This window comes from Lepidothrix coronata, unplaced genomic scaffold (genome assembly GCF_001604755.1).
Source record: "Lepidothrix coronata isolate B3197 unplaced genomic scaffold, Lepidothrix_coronata-1.0 Scaffold22, whole genome shotgun sequence".
Taxonomy (NCBI): Eukaryota; Metazoa; Chordata; class Aves; order Passeriformes; family Pipridae; genus Lepidothrix; species Lepidothrix coronata.
This window is the reverse complement of record NW_016690202.1, coordinates 6,390,831-6,403,500: the sequence shown is the minus strand read 5'-3', so window position 1 is coordinate 6,403,500 and position 12,670 is coordinate 6,390,831. Positions and strand designations below refer to the sequence as shown.

Below are 12,670 nucleotides of genomic sequence, written 5' to 3'. Positions count from 1 at the left end.
ATAAAGCAAAAAAAAATACAGGATGTGCAGGTCATGCAGATCCCTTGAGCATTCTGAGATAGTAAAGGCTCTGCCAGAGCCACTGTAAAACATGGATATCCCAGTTCAAGTCATGGCGCTTCCCAGTAAATGTTGTTGCGGAATACCAGGGTCCTACCATGTGACACTCTGCATAAAGAAGCCTTATTTTGTTGATTGCATTGTTTTGTTCCTTCTCTTTTAATTAGCCCTTATCTTGCCTACTCCCTCCACAACTTCCTCACTTGTTTATAGAGGAATCTCTACCTCCCCTGCATCCAAGTATCTAGTTTCTCAGCAGTTACTATGACTTTTAAAAGGAAAGCAAAAGTGTTCCTTGTTCTCTTTCCACCTGACAGAAAAGGAACCCCAAAGTTGCTTCACAATCACCATCGCTGCCTTCTACTCATTCTAAGGCAATACAACAGGTTTTCTTTGTGGGTTCCCATTTTGGGATAGGGAGAAAGCTCAGTGCAATTGCCCAAGAGTCAGTGATCTGCCTTGGGCACATCATGAACCCAGTAGTATCTCACAGGTACTTGACTGGGATAATATTTGCAGGACCAGGGAAATATTGAGAGGAAGACTGGGAATTAGGGGGAAGATGCTGTAGAACTAGAAGTCTTACTGCTAACATCTGCAAAAGCAAGAATTCTAGTGTTAATATCTCTGCTACTTTGCTGGTTAGCCTATACTGATGATGCACCATTGGTACGTGTCCTTCAAGGATGTTAAGGTTACTTTTTTGGCCAAAGGGAAAAGGGATACACATCCTGCTGGTTCTGCTCCAGGAAAAGCCCTGCAGGTCAATAGCAATGTTTCTGTTTTTCTTATTATCGGTTGTTTGATGTAATTGTTATTAGCAAACGCATTCATATTCTACAAAATTAAGTGCCACATCACAAAACAGGCCACCAGACTGGTTCATAGTCACATTTTTCAAATGAATGAATCCTGAACTCAAATACCAATAAGCCAATTTAGACTGTGTATATGAACCAGGCTTTTATGAGCACTTTTGGAAATCTAATAAAGCCTGGCCATTAGGAAGCAAAATGCAGCTTACTGAAGCTAAACCTGGTCTATCTTCCTGCTGGATGTTATTTTTCCAGATATCCAGAAACACTGAAGTAGCACACAAACATTTTTAACAGAAGGTAAAAATACTATTACACATATAGTGCTTAACTACATTTTTATGTTAGGATAGGAAGGATTTTCTCTTATCTAGTTCTCATGACATACATTTGTTGTACTTTCACTTAGGTGTATATTCTCCCTCTGTCATGAGTGGAAAATAACTGAGCTGAAAGCTCTCGTGGCATTGGAGGATAAACATGTGGGCCTGTCTCCCCGTATTTATAATAACAAAGCTGAGGGACTTGGCTTATCCTAGAAGCTTAATTTGGAAAGTTACTAAAATTAGATTAGACAAGGTCTGGTTCATATTCCAGAGAAGTATAAAGTATAGCTTATTTAGAGAAGACAGCTCTTTTCACCTTATCTGTTATTCACCACACATGCTGCTTTTCTAGGGAAGGAGCAAAATTTCACACTTCTTATCAACCACTCAGGAACTCAACCACTGCTATTTTAGATGTTGGGGTTTAGCTACAGAATTTAAACCTACATTTTTGTCCTCTCATTTCATTATCTTATTCATCTGATATACAGCATTTTCAACAGTAACTTACCCTTTCTCCTGCGGGGAAAAGAGAAATGCAACAGTTCTTTTTGTTTGGTGGAGTTTGATAAAGACATAAAATTCAGTTCCATGACACTATGCTCCATGTGAACATGGAACATGACACTATGTTGCAGTTCCATGCACTAACAGCACTTCTTTGCAAAGGCTGATAATAACTAAAAGGAGCAGACTTCTACTTTATTAGGCACACAGCTATTGCAATCTCAAAGAGACAGTAGAAAATTAAGGGGTTAGGTTGTCTGGAAGGGAAATCACTTAGGTAGTGATGTGATTCTATATTTGTGTGTTGAGGAGAGTCAGTGCTTTGTATACAAATGGCCCTGATATTTCCAAAACCATTTTTGCACTCTGTGGATAACTGAAAATTGGCTATCACCTTCAGTGACACCCAGACTACGGCCTCAAAAAGTGTGTGGGGAAACAGGAGGGGGTGTTCAGTGGCAAGAATTAGTATATCAATATGCAAGCTCTGCAATGAATTAAGGGAATTACTTTATAGTAATTGTTTTTCTTAACTGGGGTCTACCAACTCCACTATGGTTATATGACACATTTTTCTATCATACTATATATCCTACAGCTCGCTGAGATATAGTAAACACAACCTTACATTAGCTAGACTGAATAGTGCGAGCAGTGAAACCCTGGGCTGAGGACTGCGTTCACATTCTTAGGACTGCACAACAAACTTATTTTAAACAGAAAAATAATAGCCAAATCCAACGAGATTCCAGTTCTCCATCATCTCTTCTTTGTGGGAGCCATCAGCAGGATGACACAGGTGTAGACACTCTTCTACACTCAAATCTTGCATTTTTATTTTCCCAGAAAAAGTGCAGGAGTGCTTACTCTACGTACTTACAAGTCAAGGAGAGCAGGGAAAAACAGAAGAAAAACAAAACTTGTTTTATTAAAAAATATATAATTCTGAATACCATTGTAATAAATAATTTTCACCTCTGTATGACTGCCCCAAAAAAGTTATGTATCTAGCAAAATGTAACATAACAATAACTTAAGAAATGGGATCCAGGAGCATGTTTCCTATGCATTTCTGAAGTAATCACATATATCACATAAATCACATGTATTTCATGTCCTAGAAGTAAGAAGGTTTTCTTTCTTCTATTCCCAAGATGAAGAAAAAAGCCTCCAAAACAAGAGCTCTTCTTTCTGAAGGTCTAAACGGTTGCATTATCCCCAAATTGTAAATCAGGAAAGTAATGAGCAGTAATCAAGTAATGCCAGATATATTACAAGGAAATTTAATTACCAAAACACTTTTAAGAGGAAGAGATCAAAAAGCTCAGTATTATTTAATTTCTAAACCATAGTTGCCAAGAGGGTTACAGCACTTTTTTAGGCTTAGCTGTGAGTAATCTGGTATTTTAAGGACAGAAAATGCCCTGTATGTATGGCATCTTGTCTTGTTATACCATTATCTTTTATGAGGATCACAGTATTGAAAAAATTCTTTAAAAGCTGGAAAACAAAATCTCTGCAGGAAATTGAGAGCTCAGGTGAGGAAGGAAAAAAAATGTCCAGAAGATGACCTATCAAGAACTAGCTATGAAGTTCATAGCTAGACCTAAATTGCTTTACCTTAAAGACATTTTCAATGAAACTCGTAAGGTAGAAACTTGGATATTTAAATAAATACCTCAATATCTAGTTCCACATACAGACACCTGAATGCAAGGACTTTTTATGTTATAATTATTTTAACTTCATTGCATTTTTCCCAAGTTACAACAATTAGAAGATTGCCATCACACAATAAAAACAAAAAATTAATATCCCCTTCAATAGATAGAACATAGAATATCTGAGCTGTCAAGTCACCACAGAGGAAAAAATTCTTCCCCTGCTTTCTCTACCTAGGTCTTCTCAATTTGCATATCTGTAAAAGGAAGAATTACATAATATAATTATCAAATTACTGAATGATGAAGTCACAAAACAATTCATGGGTTTGGGCCTCTTTCCTAGAATTTGGAGGTAACAAAAAAATGTCCTTCATTGTCTAAATTAAAGACCTATATGAAATTAATTAAATGATCAAACAGAAGAAGAAGATGATTGTGGGAGGAAATGAAGTGGTGGGAAGTGCTCTTTAGTAAATACAGTGAAATTGCTATTGCTTAGGTTCTCCTTTCTTTTAAAAGCTTTTCAAATTCTTTCAAATGCATTCATGCTTTATCTCTCAATATCAGTAGCAGCATATACCTGAGCCCTAACTCTTTGACTTGGAGACCTATACCCGCAGGACCTGCAGGCTTATCTGTAAGTTTACTGCAGCGAAGTAGCAGGGAAGGATTTGGGATGTAATTAATGCAAGTGCTTTAGAAATAAGCAAGAACATAAAAGAAAAACCTCAATAATTTCACCCATACCACTGTTCCATACCAAAGTATGTTTCAGAGATTTCAGAAATTTGGTCATACATTTTCTTGCTTTGCCAACACATAATCTCGCAGTTTGAGACTTGCTCAAGTGCTGTGACAGGTTACTGTCTCTTTCCCCACTGTGTGTGAACAACTGTTTCTATAGCAAAAGCGTGAACTAGAAAAATAGACTGATTTTGGCTATAACTCCACATCACATTTCCTTTGTATATCCTTTCTATTTTAAAAACCAGATTCATTATTTGATGTAACAAACAGTACACAATGAGTTATGACAGTGAGTTTGTAAGACAGAATGGGAGGTTGTATTTCTCTTGAAGGCTCTGTCTTTTGAAACAAGGGAGTAAATAAATCAGCCATGAATCAAGGCTCCAATGACTATGGATGATTTGTGCTGTGTATAATTTGCTATTTTTTCCCTTTGTCATTTATACTTACATTTCAGCTCTCTGTCTTCAAAAGAAGCATCTCTGCAGTCATGCGTATCCTTATCTTTTGATAGATCTTTAAGCAAACAACATACATACAGACAGTGAGCATAGCTTAAACTTTTCAGACAGTGATAAATTCCTTTGCCCAGGAATTGAGTGACTTAAATGCAGAGCAGGAGAACAGATTAACACCAAAATCTGTGTTCATTTGGGCAAGTATTCTCAGGAGAGGTTTTCTTAGGAAAAACCCAAACTGCCAGTATGGATTAATTTTCACACAGCAGTCTAATTCGAGGTGGTCTCCAAATAAAAGCATACAACAAATTAAAAATAAATCAACCAATAGCCATCATGAGAGACAACAAAATTATTTTAATCTCTTCTCTCCCACCATAATCTCTTCACTCTTTCCTTCATTTCTCACTGTCACAGTGCTACCAGCCTTTCACTGAGCTTCACTCATAAATAGCACCAGTATCCCAACATGAGGAAAAAGAAACTGTTAGGGAAGCTAAAGCTTTTTCTGGTGTTTCTCTCAACAGGGCCAAACCCTCTGTCATGAATGTTGTGACAAAGACCTCCAAATGCACACTACAATAATGCAGAAAACACAGGACCATGCCAACATGGTTCAAATTGCAGACAGGGTTTGCACATCAGGATGTGACACCATCCTGATGGGAGCATGTCCCATCCTACTGCAGACTTTCCAACACAGAGCATACCATTCTGTCCTTTTCTTGTTCATATCAGGAATGCATCTGCTCCTGGAATAAGTATGCTTTTCTTTCACATTTTCCTTTCAATAAGCTGACATAGTAATGAAAAGCCACTCTTCACTTGTGATTTATAAGTTCTACATAAATAGTAGAAAAGCAAAATCAAAGTTGAATTTAAATCTCCATTTGGTTGTCACCATTACAAAGTACATTCTCAAGCAATTATTTCCACAAGAATCACACTGAGACAGATTTATGCCATATGTACATACTTGTTATTGATGAACTCAACACAGGTGTTCTGTTGTCCTTATTTGCTCTAGCTGAAAGAAAATAAGAGAAAAAAATTCAATAAGAAAACAAAATACTTACTTTAGATCTAATGGAGGGCTTAAGCACACTGGTGGGAGGGGCACATTTAACATAGTGTAATCATTGTTTCTCAAAACACTAAATTTCTTCAAAGACTTGAAATAAATTCTTTAGTGGCCCCAGTCTGTCCATTTCCTTTCCTAGTTCCTAAGCCAGAACTCCATTAATTCCATACATTTACATCACTGGAAAATACTTGTTCACAACCTAGCAAGTGACACAAAGCCTGAGACGGAATATTCCCTCTTGTGAAAAAATCTTTCATACTTAACACCTTGGACATATAGCTTCCTATGCAGTCCACAGTTTTTACAGTATTTTGGCCAGAATAAAGGCATATGCAGAATTCCTAACAATTGGATCACTTGAAAAAACACTCACAATTCAATGAAATTTTTCAGAGAATGCAGGGGAAAAAAACCTAAAAAACCTCCACTGCCCTGCTTGCTAACAGCATTCTGATCCCCAGTCAAGAGGGGGGACCCAGAATAGGAAACTTCCATTTTCAGTGGGTGAATAAACTACACTTCAAAGTTTGAATAGATTAGACATTAAACTTACTGCTCTACATCATCTATAAGAAAAATTAACAGGACAAGTGGTTTGTGAAGAGCTGATAACCTGTTCCATTCTGTTAACTTGCTAGTATTTAACTAAGTCCAATAAAAAAAGAGAAATAGTTTATGTGGTAAAAAATTTAGTGATTTCTGGACAAAAGATCTAAGGCAGACTTTTATTCTCTCATTCCACCTCAGTGAGGATGAATTAACAGAACAGATTGATAATAGCTGAGATGTTCTAAAATAAATAATTTGAATACCTTTTCTTATGCAGAACATAAATAGAAGCCCTAATCCAACAAAAGTGGTAGTAATGAGAGTTGCTCCAACAAAGCGTCTGCTCTCAGTCCACAGAATGCCATCAGGTGCATCTTCAAGAAAAAGAAGTGGGGGATAAGACATTACATAATTGCATGAGCTCCTCCCTTTTGCTTTCATTTTCACCATATTAATTTTGCTATGAGCAATTCAGATATGACAACAGCATTATAGATTGTGTCTATGGTCAGGTGCTCATGACGCACTTAACCACACTTTTGTTCAAATAAAGGAAAAAAAAGATGAAACATATTAATATTTATCTTTGTTCCCTGCATTCCATGTGATAGTGCCTTTGATTCTCATCACACATCTTGCTTGTCAGCAAGGATCTGTTATATCTAGTTTAGTTTCCCATCAAGACTAAAGGAAAAAGCTAATTGAGAAAGAGAACAGAAAGTCCCTTTCATCTGGTAAGGCTCTGAATGCAAAGGATAAGTAGTCTCCTTGAATCCCAAAGGCTTTTCTTGTTAAAAAAAACTTGCCCATTGAAAGGATGACTTGGCTTTCTCACTCTTTCCTGCCTGTTTTCAACTCTTGTCAGGCTCAAAAAGTGTGCCAGCACAGGTTTTATTAAAACTAGGTTATGAACAGGACCAGGGGAACGACCTGACAGTAACAGTCTGATAAACGGAAATATTGTTGTTTGAGTCTCCAATCTGGTTGAAAGCATATCAGGCTACAATGAAGAGAAGAATAATCAAAAGCAAAAGCAGTAGGGATGCAGCCCAGGTAAAAGGTCTAATGAGAAACTGTATAGGTCTCGTCCATTCGTGCATTTTCCTTCAATACAGACTTTATGAGGAAAAAAAAATCTGTGTACAGTTAGTTACATTTAAATATGCTCAAAGCAAAGGCTGTAATGGCAAGAAAAGATCATATTGTTCTAATTTATTTGACAGTAATCATCAGCAAAATAGAATATTCTTGGAAGATGAGTTTAATTTATATGAGTTTTATTTCCAGTCTCTGAGCTATATGTCTGTCAAATAATGAAACTTTTTTAACATTTAGACTGGATTTTCATATAACTGCAGGTCATGCAAAATTCCTGTCCTTGAATTCTGACCACACATTCATGATGAACATGTCAGTATGATGGAAGTGGAACAAAACAACACAGGTATTTCTTTTTAGACTTTTCAAAATTAGATAGGAAAGAGAAACAAATTGATTCAACTGGGACAAAATTACATAGCACCTTGAAGTGTATTACTATTAATGAAATTTAGAAATGTTACCTGCTATGTGTAAAATGGCAGATGTATTTTCTTGCAGCTCTTTATTCCAGAATATACAGTAAAATATCTCATCAATTCTGCTTTTGATTGTAAGGGTACTTGTCACATGATACAACTGGTCCCTTCCAGTTTGATAACTTGTGTTTGCCTTATCAGTCAAATCTTCATAGTCTCCATTTTGCCATATCACTTCAGCTTCTGGGTATCCTTCAGACTGGCATGTCAACTTCCATTCATTGTGTCCTGTGCTCACCACTCTTTGGGTTATAGTTCTGTAAGGAGCTAAACAGATGGAAGAAAATGATTACTAAAAGGAAGCTAGAAGAACAGCATATATTAAATGCAAGACACCTTTTCTGTATCCCCAACCCCCAGGGTCAAGTTTCAGCTTGGATTTTGCAAATAATACCCTTGACACGAAATGTAAATATCATTACTGTGTCTGTAACTGGACGGACAGGATTTATTACAATTTTGATGCTGTTTAGAAAAGTGCACTAGATTTATGGTCTTTGTACTGTCTAAACGGTTTTGAAACACCATTCCTCATTGGAGAAATAAAGGACAGAGCATGGATTCAACCTAAACAGAAACACCAAATTATACAGCTGCATAAGCACTATCAGGCAACTCCTGTCTCTGGAGAGGGTTCTTTAACTACTAATCTGGATGTGTCTTACTTCAGGGTCTCCTCTGAAATCTTTTAGCAGTATCAGACAGTATTGAACCTCTGGTAGTAGTACACTCACCTTTAACTTTCAGGTGGATTGTCTTGTAATCAGCTCCCCTATAGCCAATAATACAGTGGTAAGTCCCTGCATCTCTGAGCTTCACATCAGTGATCTGAAGGAGAGACTGTCCCAAGTTCAGATTCTCTTTCAGCAATTTTATTCTTCCCTTAAAGTCACTGTGCTGACCTTTCAAGTCTTCCTTTCCTCTGACAAGTACATAAACCAGCTTCTTTAACTCATCTTTTTTTTCCCAGCTGACATTTAAATCTCCAAACTTTAATTTCCCATTCACTGGAAATGTGCATTCCATGGTCACATTGTTCCCATGTTCCACAATGTAGAGTGACTGAGGAGCTTCAACAGTGAATAAAGCTGAAAAATAAAATTTCGAAGAAAACTTAATTTTTCAATAATAAGCCTAATCTTTGAAGTCACGTCTTACCATAGCCATAGGAAATTTTAAGGACCAAAGTATCTGCTCTGTTCTGAAAAGTTAAACATTTTGGCATGCACTTGTATAAAAGTCTGGGACAAATTGGACTACTTATACCTTCAGACACCTGCTTTGTGCACAAACACAGTGTGATGCTTTACTAAAAATAGTTCACTGTGTGTACAGAGTCCCTCAGCTGTTGCTTTCAGAACATTGCCATTGTTACAGGCAACTGTTAGTGCCTAGGAATGTTATACACAAATGTTTTTTGTTTTACACACAATGCTAAAGAATATGCAACAATTCCCAGGTTTTACGGTGCCAATAATACCTTTTGTGTAATGCAAAAGGTGCCTTGTCTGAAATGGTGTCTCTGCTGGATCACTGACAGAGATTTCAACCTGGCCCCATATGAAAATGCATATATCTAGTTTAATGTAAAAGCATGCTGAGATCTTTTTATTTAAAACATTAAGGAAAAAAAGCCAAATGCTGAAGGAACACTGAGGGATTAACATTTCTGTGCTTATACATGGAAGGAAAACACAGTCAAACAGTTCTACAACTTGGCTTCTTACCATTGAGGAAATTCCAGTAGAATAAAAATATATACAAAAGTAAAGGCCGTTCCATGATGTAGATAGAACCTAAAATCAGAAAATAATAGGCACAGACAAATATAAATACCTACTCATTTTCTAACTTGCGCTGTAAAACACACTTGATAGTCAGTCCACACAAAGAACTGGGCAGAAGGCACTGAATTCCACTCTAGTTGAAAACAGGACAAAATTGCACCCAGTAGGTAATCAGGCAGAAAGCTTCCTGCTGCATGGGTCCAAAACCCATGGGAAAACCAACTTATTTTATTTGCTTTAAACATCTGTCCTTCAATACAGTAAAACATATGTTTTATCACTACCTGTCAAATAGTAAATACGTACTCACAAATACCCAATTTTTTCCTAACTGTAGCAGGGAGTGTTGCTCCTAGTAGGAGGAGAATGAAGGAATTTTCTATATGCATTCAGTGGAGAAAATAGAACTTGATTCTTTCCCACCTCTTTGCCTTATTTTAACATACTGTAAACACACTCCTTTCTACCCTGGTCTCACAGTAATTATCATTAGGCTTGCAAAATTACATATACTGTGAAAATAATTCATGCAGTAGTTAATAACACGTATTTACACAATAGTGCCTTTGTAAAACAGTGACAAAAAGAGTCAGCCTACAAGCAGAATCTATTTTATTGAATTTCTGCTGCTTTACTTCTGAACATGTAAATTATTTCAATTTTCTGTCAGAAGTTTTCCCCCTCTTTACTGACACAGGTTTTATACGCCTATACAACACTTTCACATTATAAAATGTTTATTAATGTCAATTCATACACTTAACCTTCGCACACCCACTGATTTTGATAAGTGTGTATTTTAAGTCAGAACAATACCAGTATCCAGCACTGCCATAATTTTACAAATTACTGCCAAGAAAAATTCAAACTCACTGTAATGGAAATCTTTCATGAATATGGAAAACTGTAGGATTTTATCTAAATAAAGTCCTAATTTTGGATACCCAGACAGCTACAAAAATAAGGAAAGATTGGCTTCAACTGTTTTCTAGTGGTAGTTTCAGAATTTGCATAAGAAATTAGACAACTGCATGCTCATCACATTTCCTAACTAATGAAATTCTATCTGGACCATGACTCTTAGCCATAACCATTTTTGATAAGATAGTTGATCTTCTTTCTCTGATTGTCAACTTTAAGATGATTATAAGGTGACAATATTATCCTGAATCATAAGACACCTGTGCCTTTACAATGTTGTGGCTTAAGGGAATTAGAGTCCTCATAAGAATTTGATTCAAGCTACTTCTTCTCCTTTCATTGCTGCTGTCTGATCCCAATAGCTAGTTTGCAGAAGGCAAAATATAAGGAGCTGAGGAAGGGACTCTATCTAAAACATTAGGCAGATATGAGCAATTCCAAAAGCATGTAATAAAGCAAAAATACAAAGATTCTCAGGGTGAAAGATCCAATTCATCAATAAATCTTAGGCTTTGTAGTGTGGTTAGCTACCAAATTCATTCCTAAGCCATTAGTGATGTCCTTGAAAGCACTAGCAAATTGCTCCCTAATTCTATGGGCTCCCAAGAGTTTCTGGGAGTTTACATTGGAGTTTACACAAGAGCTTACACTGGAATTCCTCTGTAATGATGCCACTGCGTGAGTCACAAGCACTCCAGACCACCAACTAAGCTCCAAAGTAAAGCTTCTCATACAAGACAGAGGCATACTGATCTCACAGGTGTGCCATGGTCACACTTACTCTGGACACAAGCCTGCAGAAGACTAAGTCACCAGTATTGGGTATTGGTGTGCATTCCACATGTTGGAATGACCAAAGCTGTAGCACACTTTCTACTTTTTTTTTTTCTTATTTTTAGGTAGAGGCTGTAGACTGCAAAGAACAAAGCAGACTTCTCAAAACAGTAGACTGCTTGTAACAAACATCATGTGCACTACATTCATGATACCTACACCCACGCATGCAACCTAAATCCACCTTTTTGTCAGGAAATCTGAATGCTGGCATGAACTTCAGGAGAGGTGTTTTGATTAACTCATGGAAGACACATGACAGGTTAGCTTTTATGGTTCTAAGACCCAAGTTTATGTCTTGCAATTGCTGAAATTTAATTATTGTGCTTTCTTTCACTGTAGAGAAAAACAAGCCTTACAAGACAAAAAAGAAGTACTATTACTTACAAATTTCCTCAAGACTGAGAAAGTCTGCTGCTGTACTCAGTTTTTCCCTTTCAGAGAGAAAAAAAGTAGGTCCAGGTAAAATCCAGATGCGCATGAAAAAAACCTCACTGCAATAACCATTACAAAACCTTCTACAGAACAATGCTGAGGCAGAAGGATCCTCTGACTGGATGGGTTGAAGCAGTTTGAAACCTTGATGCCAATCAAAGCTCTCTGCCAAAGCTATCAGCTTGCTATTTTTCTTACAGAACCTACCACAATTCCCCTTCTCTCCTCCTGGAGCTTCCAACAACTACGGCAAATAGTTTGATAAAAGCAAAATGTATTCACTGTGCAAAATGCTCTTCAGTATTGCTGCTGTATGTTTCCTTCACAATCAAGTAAAGAAGACAGGAAAAACAGAACTACTAGTCAGAAGACGTCATGTGAGAGAACTTAAATGTTGATGTAACTCCACCTACTTCTTTAAGAAACTTCCCCATTATTGGAAAATTCCCCACGAGGGAAAATTCTATATTGCTAACAGTGACTCTCTGTAACCAGAGACAGTAATGTTAGGAAAATTAGTACCTAAAATACAGTATTAATCTCAAGCAGTGGCAAACAGCTGCTAACAATGACTAGAAATTTCTACAGAACTTACTCATGTCTTTAAAGGTCATAGGGATAAGAATAATGTAGGACGAACAGGAATACTGGGAAGAGCATTTGCCTACTCTCCTCTGGTGAGGACAGATACTCTCTCTCCAGGATTTGAGCACAGTGAAGGCCCCTTGCCTTGCTACTGTGTAGTGAAAGGAAAGTTGTTAAGCCTATGTACCAGCTTAGCAAAAAGCAGGGAGCACTGTCTTTTTAATTATCTTAGTTCTAGAAGTCATTTGAGAATATAGAAAAATCCCAGGTGTCAGAAGCCAAAGGAGGTACTCACATTACCTTGTGGACTGCAGTGGGAGA

General features: G+C 37.0%; 1 protein-coding gene across 1 annotated transcript; it reads right to left on the bottom strand.

Moving 5' to 3' along the window:
- Positions 1–3,356: 3,356 nt before the first annotated feature.
- CD274 (CD274 molecule) lies at positions 3,357–12,670 on the bottom strand. Its single transcript, XM_017808059.1, has 9 exons — positions 12,645–12,670; positions 11,717–11,763; positions 9,515–9,583; positions 8,522–8,875; positions 7,773–8,054; positions 6,474–6,584; positions 5,554–5,604; positions 4,570–4,635; positions 3,357–3,626 (listed from the first exon to the last, which is right to left on the bottom strand). Coding segments are annotated over exons 1-9 (1,005 nt in total). The 5' UTR covers positions 12,647–12,670; the 3' UTR covers positions 3,357–3,603.

Bases quoted from the DNA above. Each gene is read 5' to 3' on its own strand.
- CD274 (XM_017808059.1), bottom strand. The intron at 8,876-9,514 runs GTAAGAAGCCAA...TTTATTTTTCAG, and splicing joins CTACTGGAATTTCCTCAATG to CTTTATTCACTGTTGAAGCT. The intron at 3,627-4,569 runs GTAAGTATAAAT...TTCCTTTTACAG, and splicing joins TGAAGACAGAGAGCTGAAAT to ATATGCAAATTGAGAAGACC.